We start from the raw sequence: 19,051 nt of genomic DNA on the forward strand, positions 1-19,051 counted from the left end.
ACATATTAAATTATACTGTGCTTATTTTTTATAGTTATTGATAAACTCTGTTTAGAGGACAGCAACCCACTTATTTATAAAGCTATTTTCTATATTATTAATATATTAAAATTTTAAATAAGCCAAGAAAAAATTAAAGATATCTTATGTAAACTGGTAAAAAGAACATCACAAATTTAAATAAGCCAAAGAACAATTTGGAAACATCTTATGTAAACTAGTAGAAAGCACATCACAGAGTAAAAAGTGTTCCTAATGTTTTATGACTCAGTTCCGTCTGTTGTCTTAAGTGGCATAAATTGCAGCTTCAGATATGTGAACTCTTAATTTTTTGTGCTTCAAAAAAAAAATGTAATTTTATCTGTGCTCTTATTATTTGAAAAACAAAAGTCGAGTTACTGATATTCGTAAATAATATATATTATTTACTGAAAAACTTACCAGACTTGCAACAGTGGATTTTGATATGGAAAGGTAAGTGAATCTCTCAATTCAGGAAGAAAAGGCACATCCTTTGCCACTGTGGCAACAACCAAATATTTCCTACAGCTTTATTATATATTATATGTGCATCCTTTGTCAGATGTGAAACAGTATTTGGCAATTCTTCCTTTAAACTACTTTAACTGCTCCTTATTTGTTGACCTACATAAACGGCCTGCTTTAGGTTTTGTATTAACATTTATTCAGGGTTATGATCTGGACTTTCTAAAATGCAAAATTTCTTCCAATTTATCCATTCTCTTGAAATGCTACAAAGTTGTTTATCATTTTCAAAGCATTCCTTGACATGCTGGTTCTGTCTCTGATATAACAAAGTACAAAGCAATGTGTTTAGAACAAAAATTGTTTCATTTAAAAATGCTGTCTTCTGGTATATATGCATTGAATATTAAAGTAGTCATATCTCAACACAAAGCATTTTGTATTTCAGTCATGTCAATTGAATATATAATAATGTCACATGCTTGAGTTCTATAGATTTTTTTATTGTTGAGTTTAATTACAAAATCTAATAGAAATATAAAATACAAGCAAATTAAAAATGTAGTGTTTTTCTGCTCAGCAGTAGCAGAACCATTTTTGTGATGAGTGTAAGATTAACAGTCGTTCACCTCTTTACCAAATCTTTCTGTGGTTTAATTTCTTACTGTGTCTCTCTAGCATATACGTATATGTATGTATGTATGTATGTATGTATGTATGTATGTATGTATGTATGTATGTATGTATGTGTGTGTATGTATATATATAATATATATATGTATATGTGTGTGTGTGTTTATATATATATGTGTACAGTATATATATATATATATATATATATATATATATATATATATATATATATATATATATATATGTATATATATATATATATATATATATATGTATATATATGTATATATATATATATATATATATATATATGTATATATATATATATATATGTATATATATATATGTATATATGTATATATGTGTACAGTATATATATATATATATATATATATATATATATATATATATATATGTATATATGTGTATGTGTATGTTTGTTTATTTATTTAAAACTTATTACGTTTTTGTCAGTTATCCTTTTTACTATCTCCTATTTTACAGAACAAAGATACAAGGTTCCAATCCAGTATTTGTCTCTTCAACATAGTATAAATGTGGGAAAAATTGTTTTCTTTAAGCTGACCTCTTTTTACCCCATTCGATTAGTAAAGTCTTTTTACATCCTAGTCATGGTATGGCGACATCTTAATCTAAAGCTTTGGATATGCACTCTTCCTGGGAACTACGGAAGCCGGTGTAAACATAAATAGTCTTTATATAGCTGACTTCCAAGATCTGTCCTTTTGGTTCATTACTAGTAATTAGTTTGTATTTTCCATGTGTTTTTACTTTTATTTTATCAGTTCCACTTTAACACAAATCGTTGCTTATTACCTTTTATTCATAATTCGTAAAGTTTGGGCATAATATATTCAATTGAGGAAAGCCTTCATTGGTCTGTTTTCCCTTAGGATATTTGCATTTTTCGTTACAGAAAAGCACTTTGAAATACAGTATACACACTTAGAAAAAGGAAGCCCACATTGGCATTATTCTGTGACTAAAATGTCTTGGAAATTATAATCAAAAGTAGAGTGGAGGAAAATATGCCATATATGGCAGAAAACATTTTCTTTAATTAAACTTTTCTTCTGGTTACGAGGATGAAGAGTCAGTCTTCAGATATCCAGTAAATATTACGAGCCAGATGGTTGTTCAGTGTGTAGTTCACATTGACATTTCTGGCATGATATTAACTTTTCATTTTTGATTGCATAGTATTTCATGATTTCTATGCATATTACAAGGAAGACTTATTTTTGGTGAACAATATTAAGACTGATATTTCATCACATGGACATAGTCTTCTCTTATATATCTTTTAATTTTCCTGTTCCTTTCTCTCTATATAGAAAACCTGATTTATCTGACTCAGCATCTGTACTTGATACCTTTAAATTTATGGAAAGTGCTGCTGCAGAGTTTAGTGATGAAGATGATGATGATGATAGTGAAGGAAAAGAGAAAACAATAATTGATTCGGCAACTGTAAGTACTGTATGACTTATTCTCACTGATTCGTATAGTAAAGAGGTACTCAAAACTGTTTTTTGTTCAAGGCAATGTCTTATCTGAAAATTAAAGCTGAAGTCTTCAGTTTATTGATTTTATTATTCAGTGGCTTATTATACCCATCTCTAGATTTATTTCTTTATAGATGCTCAAAGCTTACAGAAATCTAGATTATTTCATATCTCTGAAATAAAAGTTTGTTTATTTCACTTGCAAGCCACGATTTTAAGGAAACTATATATTTAAGGAAACTGATTGGAAATAAATGCAGCAACCACATTTGAACTCTAGGACCATGTTTAATAATGGCTTGTATACACCGGATTCAGAAAGTATTCAGACCCCTTCAGTTTCTACACACTTTATTTTGTTGTAGATTATTTTTAAATAGATACATTGGCCATTTTTACCCATCAGTCTATACTAAATAACCCAGAATGACAAGCTGAAAACATGTTTTCAGAAAGAATTGAAAATATATATTAAATATCAAATACTGAAATTCTTCATTCATGTAAACATATAGACCCTTTGCTGTGGTTAGGTGTGTATTATTTGCTTTAATTATCCTTGAGTTGTGTCTGAAACTTGATTGAAGTCCATCTGTGGCAAACCAAACTGATTGAACATCATTCAGAAAGGCACACACCTGAGTATATAAGGTCCCACAATTAACACTGCATGTCAAGACAAAAACAAAGCCATGAAATTCAAGGGGCTCTCTGTAGACCTTAGGTGGGAGAATCTGTGTGAAGCACATTCATCACAACAGCGGTCATGGTGGAGTGGCTAGACCGAAGCAAAAGGCATATAATGGCACTTAAAGGACTCTGAGAACAGGAGAAAAAAGATTCTTTGCTCTGATGAGACAAAAATTAAACTCTTTGGACAGAACTTTTTGTGTTATGTCTGGTGAAGACTAGGCACTGTTCATCACCTGGCTATACAATCCTGGCAGTATAGTATGGTGATGGCAGTATCATGCTATGGGTGTGCGCTTCAGCAGTAGGGACAGGAGACTGCTCAGAACTGAGAATCAGAATCAGAATATCTTTATTGTCATTGTAACAGATACAACGAAATTAGGTGCAGTCCCTGCGGTGTCAAAATATAAATAAAATATAATTAAAAAAAGGATAAGAAAGGATAAGAAGAAATGAGGTAGAACACAAACATTCAACATAAGATCTTAATTGCACATGAAACACTATTGCACAAGATGTCATCTATCGCACTGCTGCATTGGTGGTGATTAGGTGGCATTCAGTGCCCAAATAGCAACAGGGTAGAAACTGTTATTCAGTCTATTAGTCTTTGTTTTGATGTTCCTATATCTTTTGCCTGATGGCAACAGTTGGAACATGTCATGAGCGGGGTGTGAGGAGTCTTTTAAGATGTTTTCTGCTTTCCTGAGGCAGCGACAGCTGTGCAGTTCATCCAGAGAGGGTAAAGAACAGCCGATGATCTGCTGGGCAGTCTTTATGATCTGCTGAAGTGTTTTCCTCTGCGCTGTTGTGCAGCTGGAAAACCACACGCAGAGGCAGTAGCACAGGATACACTCAATAGAGCAATGATAGAAGGACACCAGCAGTTTTTGGGGATGTTATTTTTCCTGAGGACTCTCAGGAAATAAAGTCTCTGCTGAGCCTTCTTTGCCAGCTCAGCTGTGTTCACATCCCAGGACAGGTCTTCCATGATGTGAACTCCCAGGAAGCAGAAGTCCGACACCCTCTCCACACAGTCCCCTCCGATGTAAAGTGGTTTGATGTCCGTTTTCTTTTTCCTGAAGTTCACAATGAGCTCCTTGGTCTTTCTTGTGTTCAGGAGCAGGTTGTTGTCAATGCACCATGCTGTCAGCCGCTCCACTTCTTCCCTGTAAGTGGATTCATCCTCCCCAGAGATGAGCCCCACCACAGTGGTGTAATTTCCAAATTTGACGATGGTGGTGGTGTGGTGGGCGGGGGCGCAGTCATGTTTGTACAGCGTGAAGAGCAGGGGGCTCAGCACACACACCTGAGGAGAGCCAGTGCTGATGCTGATAGCTGAGGAGATGTGAGGGCCCACCCTAACCCTTTGTGTACGGTCTGTCAGGAAGTCTTTAATCCATATACAGGTGGAATACGGGAGTCCCAGGGCTAGCAGCTTGCCCACCAATCTGTGAGGGAGGATGGTTTTAAAAGTAGAGCTAAAATCAATAAAGAGGAGACGTGCGTAGCTCTCCTGGTGCTCCAGATGGGACAGGGTAGCTTGGAGAGCAGCAGCAACAGCGTCCTGAGTAGACCTGTTAGCCCTGTAAGCAAATTGGTGGGCATCAAAGGTGGGAGGGATGAAGGACATGATATGACTCCGGACCAGTCTGTCAAAACACTTCATCAACACCGGTGTGAGCGCTACTGGCCGATAGTCATTCGGGCAGGTTATGGGTGATCTTTTGGTAAAGGGAGTAAGATGGAGGATTTCAGACAGGGAGGAACTGAGGCCTGAGACAGTGACAGGTTAAAGATCTTTGTAAAGCACCCAGCCAGCTGCTCTGCGCAGCTCCTCAACACACGTCCAGTGACACCGTTGGGACCTGCTGTCTTCCTAGGATTGACAGCCTGGAGCGAGCGTCTCACCTCATGTTCCTCCACCCTAAGGAAGGGGGTGATGTTGTTGTGAGCTGCTGCTGTGTGTGTAACAGCTGCCTCTGGTAGTTCCATCTCAAAGCGAGCAAAGAAGTGGTTCAGCTCCTCTGCCATTGAGGCGTCACCTTCTGCAGCTCCATGGTTGGTCCTGTAGTTGGTGAAGTGCTGGACTCCCTGCCAAACCTGCCTGCTGTTATTACTGTCCAGGTGCTCTTCAATCCTTCTCCTGTAGTCCCTCTTAGCCTTTCTGATGCCCCTCTTCAGGTTGGACCATGTCATGCTGTAGAGAGCCTTGTCACCACACCTAAAGGCAGTTTTCCTTTCCTTTAGCTGCCACTGAGCCTCTCTTGTCATCCAGGGCTTCTGATTTGGATAGACACGGATACGTTTCTCCACTGTGACAGTGTCAATGCAGGTTTTGATGTGTCACAATACACTGTCGGAAAACATCAATTGCAACCAAATGCAGAGAGCTCCCTGAAGAAAAGCTGCTCCAGAGTGCACATGACCTCAGACTGGAGTTATGGTTCATCTTTCAAAATGAAGTGACCAAGGTTATTATAGTTAACGAAAACTAAAATCAAAACTGAAACTATTATTAAAAAAACATTTTCGTAAACGCAAATAAAACATAATTATCAAAGTAGCTACAAAGACTAATTGAAATAAAATAATATACTAAACTATTTTTAGTTTTCATTTTTGAATGAATATTCTTGCCATTAGCTTTTAGACCTTGTAACTTTTAACTCTAAAACAGAAAGTCATCCACCACAAGCCACCTGCATATATTCATCCAGTGAACGGCGGCTGGTGATGAAGGGCAGGTGTTCACACAGCATTTGCGATGATCGGACAAGCTGACTACGGGCGCATGAAGTGTGTGAAATAGAAAGTGACTTGCTATGCCACATTTTTTTGCACTTGTTGTATATCAAGATGTAATTCAAATGTCTGAAATCGGAGTGTGCTGGTCAACAAAACCTTTACCTTATGGACAGAAAAATCACGAGTGAGTAACGTTTCAGTTTATTTCTCAGGTGCCACGTTTTGTTGACAATAATTCACCTACCAATTCACACAGGAGAAATCCTTTCTGAAAATAAAATGGCACTTATCGAGAGAGTGACTAGGCCATCATACAAGATCAGCATATTGTTACTGACTAATCACTTTTGCTTTAAAAAAAAGTCGTTTAACAATGAAGTGATATAAACCTTGTAAAATTCCTGAGTTGGCAATGTCTCTACTGAACTACAGGTAGGTAGGCAAGGAGAGTCTGCCAACTGGTAAAAAACTAAACATACTAATGTGTTTTTGTATTTATTCTATATTTATTAATTTATCTTTTTTTACATTCATTATGCTTATTTTTATCAGACAAAAACAAAACCAGATAGGAAACTATGTAGTGTAGTAAGCTTTTAAACTCATATCCTAACCCGTTAAGTGTACAGTTCTGTCTGATTGTGACACAATATATAGATATAAAAATAAAATAGAAATGTCTTTGTGAAATAAAAACTAAATTAAAACTAAAAATACACGATGAAGGAAAACTAAAACTAAACAGGATTTCCAAGTAATGTCAGAAAAAAATATCGAAATAAAAACTAATATAAAAAAGCAAAATTATAATGACCTTGAAAGTTAACTGACGCATATAGCCAAGACAGTGCTGAAGTGGCTTCGGGGCAAATCTTTTAATGCCCTTAATTAGCCCAGCCATAGCCCAGATTTAAACCCTATAGAACATCTAAGGAAAGACCTGAAGATAGCAGCTTTTAGATGCTTTACATCAAATCTAAAAGAGTTTGAGTGGATCTACCAGGAGCAATAGGATAAACTACACAACTCCAGGTGGTCAAAGCTTGAAGAGACTTATCCAAGAAGATTCAAAGCAGTAATTCATGCCAAAGGGGTTTCTGCAAAGTGTGGATCTGAATATGTACATGAATGAGAGATTTCAGTTTGCAAACCATTCTGAAAATATGTTTTCACTTCATCATTATCCATTATGGACTGTAGAGAGAGGTAAAAATGGAAAATGTTATTAATTTAATGGACATATACAACATTCTTGTTAGTAAATCAATTTTAAGTAAAATATTGCTTTCACACCAGGGAGCACAGTATTGAACACAAGTTTGAACATTATATGAGGTACCTTGTAAAAATGACAAACATGCATTCAGGTACCTACGTAGCACTTTTAACTTATTCTGTGAACTGGGGAGGAGTCATATTTTTCGAAAGGCCAAAAAAAAGCAGTAAATCAGCATTTTATTTATTTTACTTTAAAAAGTCTAATTTGCTTTGTTTCTTTTCAATGTGTTCTCTTGTCTTAGAAGTGTAAGGTCCACCAATGGACAGTGTAGTTAGTCTGTGTCTGATAGATTAGTCCAATAGAGGAAAAATGGAAAGACCGTTGTGGCTGTCAAAGATTTGTCAGTAGAACTTCATTGAAAACGAATAAAAATGAGTACAGTGCAAACTTTATAAGGTAAAGTTGGAATTACACAAGTCAACTTCAACCATGGAAAGTCATTTAACTGTGAAAAACCTAGCACATGCTCCTTGTCCTTCCATTGATCGACAATCAATGGTTAGATCTGATGTCAAATAATGTGAGTAAGCAGCAGCGCTCATAACAAACATGATTGCAAAGGATGTGCTTCTATTACCTTTGTCTAGAGAGCAGAGTTTTAAAGTTTGTCAAGTGTGAGTTTATTCACAATGAACAATATCTAAGATGATGCTACTTAGCTTTGAACTTCATTAGACCTGATCACAGATTCAAGTACAGTATTTTTACTATTGAATCAAATGCCCTTATCACTTGCCATTACATTCTAGTTTAGGAAATAAAGTGCATAATTTTGCAAACAAAAGCAATGCCAGAAGGACATATCAAAGAACATTGAGGTAACTTGATTTACATAACACTGCATGTCAAGCTGGAAACTCAAGGAGGTGTTATGGAGGAGCTCATTGCTCTGCTACATCCTTGGGAATGTGCTGCTATAGTAGTGTGTGGGATATCTGAAATATATGTTTTAATTTTATACTGTATCAGAACAGTTCTTCTTTCAAAGCACCTAAGAGAAACCCAAGGAGAGTTATCCAAAGTATCTCAATTTAAACAAACCAGGTCTGCTTTGCTGAAGGGGACAGAATGTCTATCGTGCTCGTCAAGGTCTCATATACTGAAACATTTGCTAACCCACAAACACCTGACGTTCACAACAGATTTATTTAAGTGTACTCTTTAGCTGAATGAAACAACTGAAGTGATGTCCAAAAAAACAAAATGCTAAAGAGTTCACCACTGCATTTCTATTCTGTGAGGATTAAAACAGAGAAACCATGAAACCAACTAATTACTACAACGTTATATTACAAGGACAAATGTACACCAGTTTACGTGAATCCCCTAGTTGGTGGGAGACAAATACAGTCATATGAAAAAGTTTGGGAACCCCTCTTAGCCTGCATAATAATTTACTTTCAACAAAAAAGATAACAGTGGTAAGTCTTTCATTTCCTAGGAACATCTGAGTACTGGGGTGTTTTCCAAACAAAGATTTTTAGTGAAGCAGTATTTAGTTGTATGAAATTAAATCAAATGTGAAAAACTGGCTGTGCAAAAATTTGGGTACCCTTGTAATTTTGCTGATTTGAATGAATGTAACTGCTCAATACTGATTACTTGCAACACCAAATTGGTTGGATTAGCTTGTTAAGCCTTGAACTTCATAGACAGGTGTGTCCAGTCATGAGAAAAGGTATTTAAGGTGGTCAATTGCAAGTTGTGCTTCCCTTTGACTCTCTTCTGAAGAGTGACAGCATGGGATCTTCAAAGCAGCTCTCAAAAGATCTGAAAACAAAGGTTTTTCAGTATCATGGTTTAGGGGAAGGCTACCAACAACTATCTCAGAGGTTTAAACTGTCAGTTTCAACTGTAAGGAATATAATCAGGAAGTGGAAGGCCACAGGCACAGTTGCTGTTAAACCCAGGTCTGGCAGGCCAAGAAAAATACAGTAGCAACATATGCGCAGGGTTGTGAGAATGGTTACAGAAAACCCACAGATCACCTCCAAAGACCTGCAAGAGCATCTTATTGCAGATGGTGTATCTGTACATCGTTCTACAATTCAGCGCAATTTGCACAAAGAACATCTGTATGGCAGGGTGGTGAGAAAAAAGCCTTTTCTGTAATCACGCCACAAACAGAGTCTCTTGTTGTATGCAAATGCTCATTTAGAGAAGCCAGATTCATTTTGGAACAAAGTGCTTTGGACTGATGAGACAAAAATGGAATTATTTGGTCATAACAAAAAGCACTTTGCATTGCAGAAGAACAACACCGCATTCCAAGAAAAACACCTGCTACCTACTGTCAAATTTGGTGGAGGTTCCATCATTCTCTGGGGCTGTGAGGCTAGTTCAGGAACTGGGGCCCTTGTTAAAGTCGAGGGTCAGATGAATTCAACCCAATAGCAACACATTCTTCAGGATAATGTTCAAGCATCGGTCACAAAGTTGAAGTTATGCAGGGGTTGGATATTCCAACAAGACAATGACCCAAAACACAGATCGAAATCTACAAAGGCATTCATGCAGAGGGAGAAGTACAATGTTCTGGAATGGCCGTCACAGTCCCCTGACTTGAATATCATCGAAAATCTATGGGATGATTTGAAGCAGGCTGTCCATGCTCGGCAGCCATCAAATTTAACTGAACTGGAGAGATTTTGTATGGACAAATGGTCAAAAATAACTCCTTCCAGAATCCAGACACTCATCATAGGCTATAGGAGGCGTCTAGAGGCTGTTATATTTGCAAAAGGAGGCTCAACTAAGTATTGATGTAATACATTTAGGTCCATAAATATTTGGACAGAGACAACTTTTTTCTAATTTTGGTTCTGTACATTACCACAATGAACTCGGATGCAGTTGAAGTGCCGACTTTCAGCTTTAATTCAGTGGCGTGAGCAAAATGATTGCATAAAAATGTGAGGCAACTAAAGTATTCTTTTAACATATTCCCTTCATTTCAGGGGCTCAAAAGTAATTGGACAAATTAAATAACTGGAAATAGAATTTTCATTTCTAATACTTGGTTGAAAACCCTTTGCTGGCAATGACAGCCTGAAGTCTTGAACGCATGGACATCACCAGATGCTGGGTTTCCTGCTTTTTAATGCTCTGCCAGGCCTTTACTGCAGTGGCTTTTAGTTGCTGTTTGTTTGTGGGCCTTTCTGTCTGAAGTTTAGTCTTCAACAAGTGAAATGCATGCTCAATTGGGTTAAGATCAGGTGACTGACTTGGCCATTCAAAAATTTTCCACTTCTTTGCTTTAACAAACTCCTGGGTTGCTTTGGCTGTATGTTTTGGCTCATTGTTCATCCGTATCATGAAACGCCGCCCAATCAATTTGACTGCATTTAGCAGGATTTGAGCAGACAATATGTCTCTGAACACCTCAGAATTCATTTGGCTGCTTCTGTCCTGTGTCACATCATCAATAAACACTAGTGTCCCAGTGCCACTGGCAGCCATGCACGCCCAAGCCATCACACTGCCTCCACCGTGTTTTACAGGTGATGTGGTATGTTTTGGATAATGAGCTGTTCCACGCCTTCTCCATACTTTTTTCTTGCCATCATTCTTGTAGAGGTTGATCTTGGTTTCATCTGTCCAAAGAATGTTTTTCCAGAACTGTGCTGGCTTTTTTAGATGTTCTTTAGCAAAGTCCAATCTAGCCTTTCTATTCTTGAGGCTTATGAGTGGCTTGCACCTTGCAGTGCACCCTCTGTATTTACTTTCATGCAGTCTTCTCTTTATGGTAGACTTGGATATCGATATGCCTACCCCCTGGAGAGTGTTGTTCACTTGGTTGGCTGTTGGGAAGGGGTTTCTCTTCACCATGGAAATGATTGTGCGATCATCTACCACTGTTGTCTTTCATGGACGTCCAGGTCTTTTTGCGTTGCTGAGTTTACCAGTGCTTGCTTCCTTTCTCAGGATGTACCAAACTGTAGATTTTGCCACTCGTAATATTACAGCAATTTCTCGGATGGGTTTTTTCTGTTTTCGCAGCTTAAAGATGGCTTCTTTCACCTGCATGGAGAGCTCCTTTGATCGCATGTTGTCTGTTCACAGCAAAATCTTCCACATGCAAGCACCACAGCTCAAATCAACTCCAGGCCTTTTATCTGTTTAATTGATAATGACATAGCGACAGACTTGCCCACACCTGCCCATGAAATAGCTATTGAGTCAATTGTCCAATTACTTTTGAGCCCCTAAAATGAAGGGATTGTGTTTAAAAAATGCTTTAGTTGCCTCACATTTTTATGCAATCATTTTGTTCATCCCACTGAATTAAAGCTGAAAGTCTGCACTTCAACTGCACCTGAGTTGTTTCATTTAAAATTCACTGTGGTAATGTACAGAACCAAAATTAGAAAAAAGTTGTCTCTGTCCAAATATTTATGGACCTAACTGTATCTCTGTTGGGGTGCTCAAATTTATGCACCTGCCTAATTTTATGATGCATATTGGATATTTTCTGTTAATCCAATAAACTTAATGTCACTGCTGAAATATTACTGTTTCAATAAGGCATGTCATATGTTAAAAGGAAGTTGCTACTTTGAAAGCTCAGCCAATGATAAACAAAAATCCAAAGAATTAAGAGGGGTTCCCAAACTTTTTCATATGACTATAAGTATCCCAGACTGGTATAACAGACAATTGATTTTAGGCAAGACTTAAACATCCATGACATCATAATGGTTGTTTTCCACAACACATTCTAAACTGGCTCGTTTTCACCCAGTAAAATGGATAACCACACTACAAATGGAAACAGAAATCATTTGAGCAAAGAAATGTTATGGAGTGAAGTAACAGAAGAAGAGGTAAGAAGAAACACAGTAAGTGCTGCTGCTGACTGGAAATCATATAATTACTCACCACCTTTTTATTGAGAATTTGAATTTGTATAGCTCCTGCAGTTTTCAGGTAATATCAGAATGTAATTTGGGATTGACAAGTGTGCCAAAGCTACCTTCATCAATGGAAAGCTAATCTCAACTGCATACATTTACCTTGATCAGGAGTGTGCTATTAAAAGTTTGAACCCAGACGAAACACTTGGCATTCACAAAGGATTTGACATAAACCCCAAGACAATGATACAGACTGTCTTCAAGGAATAAGTGAGCAGAATGAAAAGGATCCTTATTCTATCTGTTTAGGATAATACATTATTAATTTTATTAAACATATCTCAATGAATTAGACATATAGGGTTAGTTAAGAATTCAGTCAATGTTATTTCTTTACATTTATGTTCTCTTGCAAACAGTTCAAATCATATTAGTCATCACCCCTCCTCTACCCAATTTGTATATCTATGTGAGCAAAAAAAAAAAAAAAAAGTTAATTCCTCATATATTTTGAGAAATCACATTAACAGATGCCTATTTCATTAATACAACATTAAAGAGTTCTTGCCACATTCTAAACTGTTTGTTCCATAAAAAATGTAATCATTTCTAATTTTAAGTAAAATAAGGTATTACTTTCTCTCTTAGAAATGGATTGTAGAATATGATTCTTCCAACTGAGTCAAATAATACCGTTAGTGAAGAGTATATTGTAAGATCTCACAATGGATTGTTCAAGACAAAGTTCTTTCCATCCTAACAATTCTCTGAATAATACTATCAGAGAGTCCGAAGTGAAATACAAAATTGTCTTGACATGCAAGCAACGATTTTTCCCACTATGATTTGTAAGGGATTCCCAAACCATATGTCTAAGTGAGAAAGTTTCTGGATAACATCATTCATAATGCTGCTTCATTATAGAAATGTTTTTGGTAATGTTGCTTGAGATTGATTTTGTGATATATAACAGAATTACACCATGCTTTCTGCAAATATGAAGACCATGTCTTGTCAATGGCTGATTTTCATTCATTATCTGAATTTCTGATTAAAAGATCCTATTCCCCACATTGCCATAGATCAGCTAGAGTTTCTCTTATTGAGAGAAGTTGGTACTGTAAATTCTGGAAATGCTATCCATGTCTTTATCATTGAGAAGCTTATGTTGTTACTCATGCTGCTTTTTGCCCTGATGGAAACATTTGATTTTGTGACATTAGCCTTTAATAGACTTTAAGATGTCCATAGGTAAAGTGAGGTCTTTACCAGTTTCCATGTCTTCTTCTATAAATGCTTGATGCTCAGTTTATTCCCTTGTGAAGATGTATAATGAAAGTGGTTGCACTGATTATTCAGTTAGTTCAGTACATCATCTTCTAGTTAATGACAATGTAATTATTAGATGTGTAAACATAGCAGGGGAGGAAGGTGGAATGTTAATTATTATTTCTATTGCTGTATCCAGCAGTACTGTTCTTGATTTCCCTAAAGATAGAACACTGAGTAAATTATGCTGTTGTTAAAAGGTCTCTTTTGCCATTAATATAAAAGCAAATACTGGGAAAGTATTAAAATATTTTTGCATTCATTTGCATCCATACATCTATTAGATCATAATTACAGTCAATGAAAAAATGAAATAATAAAAAAAACTTCTGTATTACATTTATGTTTATTGTTTTAGAAGGTGATTTTATAAAAGAGAGCCATGAACGAGTTCAGCATAATTGAGTTAGCATCAGTTAGAGGTCTGTTTTGATAGAAGTGTTAAAATATTAGGTTGCAAAAATTAGGGTGAAACAGGGGTATTAATCTGTTTATATTGTGTTCTTGAACACTTTGTGAACCACCTTGTGTTTATTTAATTACTAAATCTTCTTAATAAATAATTTTATTAAGTTGCATTATGATCCAGGTTCTCACTTTTTCATTACTGCCAATCCCATACAAATGAAATGTGTCTCATATTTTACACTATTCTCCTTAACAGAGGTAAGAGGATCTGGAACTAATAAACTAAGATCAAAAATACTGAGTTGAAGTGACCTTATACTGTAATATTCCACTTGTTTGTTGTAAATTTTATAGAGCATTTCTCAGAAAACAAAACATCATGAACACCAAATAGAGAATGTGCAAGATATTGTACAATAAGTATTTTGAGAAACCTGTCACACAGTGACAATAGACAAAAATACATACCAGTGCCATAAACTTGTAAATATATAAATGAAGGGAAAGTTATAGGATCAGACTGAGCCTTAAACTCTGTCTGTGTAATTAATAAATAAATTCCTAAAATGGCAATAAAGGAAATATGTATAGTATCTATACATATTAATAAAAGGCAAAGCCCTCACTGACTGACTGACTCATCACTAATTCTCGAACTTCCCGTGTAGGTGGAAGGCTGAAATTTGGCAGGCTCATTCCTTACAGCTTACTTACAAAAGTTAGGCAGGTTTCATTTCGAAATTCTACGCGTAATGGTCATAACTGGAACATGTTTTTTGTCCATATACTCTAATGGAGGAGGCGGAGTCACGTATCGCGTCATCAATCTATCTATGTATATATGTCTAGATATATATGTAGATATGTATATATATGTGTATATATATGTAGATGTGTATATATGTAGATATGTAAATATTTATGTATATATATGTGTGTGTGTGTGTGTATATTATATATATAAAAGACAGCAACACTCATAACAATGACAACACAATTACATTGACAATCATGTTACGTTATTTTTAAAATGTTTCCTTTTCTTTTTCATAACCTCTTTAACACACTACTTCTCCGCTGCGAAGCGCGGGTATTTTGCTAGTATACTATACAACCAAAAGATAACATAATATGCAGCTATTGTACTGAGTATTGTACTGATTGATGAGTCCACATTGGCAGCAAATTGATAGATATGGACAGTCATAGTTATGGACTTGGGCTAGTCTCTTTGCAAATTCTAATTTAATTTTCTTTGATTCCCTTCTTAGTAGGTACTTTATTAAGGTGTTTATTTACTTATTTTAACAGTTTGCCCTTGGTGATGCGCACTAAACAGTTTTTGAGCTCTTCTACTAAACACATCTACTCATTTTTGCTATTTTAGATTGTGAGAAAGAAAGTGCCATCATCATCTTCCACTTCATCAATGTCTGAAGTTAGTGATGACCCTGACACGGAAGAGGCTCTCAAAGAATTTGACTTCTTGGCAACAGATGATGGAGATGGATTGGCAGAATCAAGAAGTGCTGGAGATGGAACAGAATGGGGTAAGTTATGAAGATGTGATGTCAACAAGCTCTGGTATTCTGATGATTTCTCTGACTGCATTACCTATAATATCCAGCATAGCTTCAAATGATTTAGCTGGACTGCTTTGTTGATGACCAGTTAAATGCTTCCTTAAATAGTACATACCTTATTCCAGTGTCATCTACAACAATTAAAAAGAAAAGTTAAAGTGGGCAGAAGAACACGGACATTGTACAATAGATTTCTGGCTTATTCCAAATTTTTGCCCATTTTAAAATTTTCTTTTTATTTGCCGTTTCAGACATAGCTTTTTTCTTTGAAACTCTGCTTCTAAAGCCAGCATCTCAGAGCCGTCTTTACACTGTTGCAGATAACAGTAGTATTTGAAATGCACTGTTTACAGGTCCTCAGCTGACTGTTTATTTAAAGTATCTGTTTCTCAAACTACAGACCCTGGTGTACTTATCTGTTTGTCAATTGTTCATCTTGGCCTTCCACTCATTTTTCTGTTCTTGCTAGATCCAGTTTTCCCTCTTCTCACAAAATAGTAGCAGACACCTTTGTATGAAATTCTAAGTTTCTTGGCAGTATGTCACATACAGTATCTTTAATTTTGCAAAACAACAATAGACTGAAATATTACTTGAGAAAGCTGTTTCATTTTGCCCGTTGCTGAACCCAGAGTTGAACTTTAGAAATGTCAGTACCCGTGCCACTTGAGGAAAGATAATTTACTTCCTTTATTGAACAGAATATTAGGTTTCAGCTTTGTTTAAATAATTACAAGAGTTTCTCTCATATCCATTTAGTATTTAAACATGAATAATTAAGGTTGAGCTAAGAGAGCACCAGAGTAATGGTTCCTGAAAATGGAGCTTTGTAGATAAGAGTGTAAACGTATGTTTAATGAAACATTAATAACCAAATGCCACATTGGTAATGCCTTGGCTAGTTGCGTTTTTAATATGACTATTTCTGAGTAAATGCAAACTTTTGAAATCTTGTGTGTGCAAGTTATTCATAAAATAACTATAAGAATAATAATAATAACTGTCAAATTTAATCTTTGTCTTATTGTAAATGTATTTTGTCTGCTCATTATAACATATCAAGGTTTTTTGCTTCAGGAGAGATTGTGGTTTTTATGCTTTTAACCCTATTTTAATTATATTATTATATAACTATGCAGTCTTTCTTAATTTCCTTCAAGGCAAAAGGAAACAGTTCAATAAACTTGGAATTTTATGACTGTTTAAATTGTTACTGCCTTTTAATTTTACATTTAGTAATTTTTTAAAATGCTTTGTTCCTGATCTAAATTTGAAATTTCCTTAAAAACATTTTCCTTTTGTGATGAAGTATTTGAAGAAAATGTATGTATTTCCAGGCATTCAAAATATACTGCTTAAATATGAATATGCTTTGTTTCCCGATAACTGCCAGTGGCAAGCTTCCTGAGGTTGGAACTCCTTTTGAGGAAGGTATCCTTATAAGCTGCCATGAGTCCTTTTCATTACAAGAGAGATGACTAAATACTGAACAGCATCCTTTTTTTGATTTCTTTTCCCTGTATAGAAAAGGAAGAACAGTGTCCCATACCAGAAGGCTGGGACGTGGACCAGGGCTTAATAACCAAGCTCAAGGAGCAATACAAAAAGGAACGCAAGGGGAAAAAGGGGGTGAAGAGTAAGTCAGGAAGGAGGGTAATGCAAAAAAAAAACCAAAAAAAAACCACTAGTATCATCTCCCTCCTTCCCGTGTTTTTGCTGCTCTTTCTACACCCCCTCTTCTTGACACTCCTCTCTTTTGTTGTGTCTAATCTAGTATCTTTCTTTTACTACACTGGCATCCCTCAGTTTGATTTTCTGCATTCTTATTTTTTCACTTTCCTCCATTGTTATCTGTCACCTTACAGATATCTTGCACATGTTCTAAAATGTAAATATCCTTTTCTGTTACCTTGTGAATGTACCACTCTTTATTTTTCTTTTTATTTGCAACTGTCATTCTACCAATACAGTATTAATGATATCCATGTTTAACAATACATGTTGCTGAAATCTTTTCCATTGTTCATGTGCCATACATGCAAAGCTTGAAGTAGACTGCCTTCATTATATTCTTGTTTTTTCTATTTAGATTTTTTGTCCTTTAATCAGATTCCTTCTCCACTGTTCAACTTTCTCTTGATTTGACAGCCTTTTATGTCAAAGAGATTGACTTATACGAAGAAATTGTTTTGATTACTTCTCTCCATCCATGATATATTGGTCTTTCTTTTTTTAATGTGCTTGGCCATATTTTCATTAGTGTTTACCCGTTACATGTGTTTTACACTGGTAACATGTATCCTTTTCTTATTTAGGGCCAAACAGGTCAAAGCTTCAAGATATGCTTGCCAATCTAAGAGACGTGGAAGAACTTCCTCCCATGCAGCCTCCTGTGGCACCTCCTTCTCGACCTACCATAACACGGCTTAATGAACATGAAGCAACAAGAACAGATGAAAGTAATTCTTTATTGAGTTGCTATTACATGGCATCAGAATACAGCTCTTAGCAGCATGCAGATTTGTTTGTTTTTCCTACTGAAACCTCCAGCATAATATTTGCGTACAAGTCTTAATATCATAGGATTCCAAAATATAAGCTTCAGTAAAGTTTTATTTTACCAGAATGAAAAAATATAATCAGTGTTGTCAATTGGGTTTCACAGAAGTGTTGTCTTCTGTTTTGAAAACTTATGTTAAAATATATAGAGAATATATACAGTGGTGTGAAAAACTATTTGCCCCCTTCCTGATTTCTTATTCTTTTGCATGTTTGTCACACAAAATGTTTCTGATCATCAAACACATTTAACCATTAGTCAAATATAACACAAGTAAACACAAAATGCAGTTTGTAAATGGTGGTTTTTATTATTTAGGGAGAAAAAAAAATCCAAACCTACATGGCCCTGTGTGAAAAAGTAATTTCCCCCTGAACCTAATAACTGGTTGGGCCACCCTTAGCAGCAATAACTGCAATCAAGCGTTTGCGATAACTTGCAATGAGTCTTTTACAGCGCTCTGGAGGAATTTTGGCCCACTCATCTTTGCAAAATTGTTGTAATTCAGCTTTATTTGAGGGTTTTCTAGCATGAACCGCCTTTTTAAGGTCATGCCATAGCATCTCAATTGCATTCAGGTCAGGACTTTGACTAGGCCACTCCAAAGTCTTCATTTTGTTTTTCTTCAGCCATTCAGAGGTGGATTTGCTGGTGTGTTTTGGGTCATTGTCCTGTTGCAGCACCCAAGATCGCTTCAGCTTGAGTTGACGAACAGATGGCCGGACATTCTCCTTCAGGATTTTTTGGTAGACAGTGGAATTCATGGTTCCATCTATCACAGCAAGCCTTCCAGGTCCTGAAGCAGCAAAACAACCCCAGACCATCACACTACCACCACCATATTTTACTGTTGGTATGATGTTCTTTTTCTGAAATGCTGTGTTCCTTTTACGCCAGATGTAACGGGACATTTGCCTTCCAAAAAGTTCAACTTTTGTCTCATCAGTCCACAA

The 19,051-nt window shown here is 36.0% G+C and overlaps 1 protein-coding gene across 3 annotated transcripts in view; it reads left to right on the forward strand.

Annotated features, from left to right (window-relative positions):
- Nucleotides 1-19,051, forward strand: part of strn (striatin, calmodulin binding protein) — a 178,616-nt gene that overhangs the window by 119,172 nt on the left and 40,393 nt on the right. For 2 of the 3 annotated variants that reach the window (XM_028821086.2, XM_051919381.1), the window contains exons 6-9: nt 2,475-2,610; nt 15,343-15,505; nt 17,064-17,174; nt 17,854-17,997. In XM_028821086.2, coding sequence (XP_028676919.1) covers nt 2,475-2,610; nt 15,343-15,505; nt 17,064-17,174; nt 17,854-17,997 — 554 coding nt within the window. The remainder of the gene's footprint in view (nt 1-2,474; nt 2,611-15,342; nt 15,506-17,063; nt 17,175-17,853; nt 17,998-19,051) is intronic. The other variant, XM_051919382.1, reaches the window with a different exon arrangement.

The sequence above is a fragment of the Erpetoichthys calabaricus genome, chromosome 15 (assembly GCF_900747795.2).
Source record: "Erpetoichthys calabaricus chromosome 15, fErpCal1.3, whole genome shotgun sequence".
Classification (NCBI taxonomy): domain Eukaryota; kingdom Metazoa; phylum Chordata; class Cladistia; order Polypteriformes; family Polypteridae; genus Erpetoichthys; species Erpetoichthys calabaricus.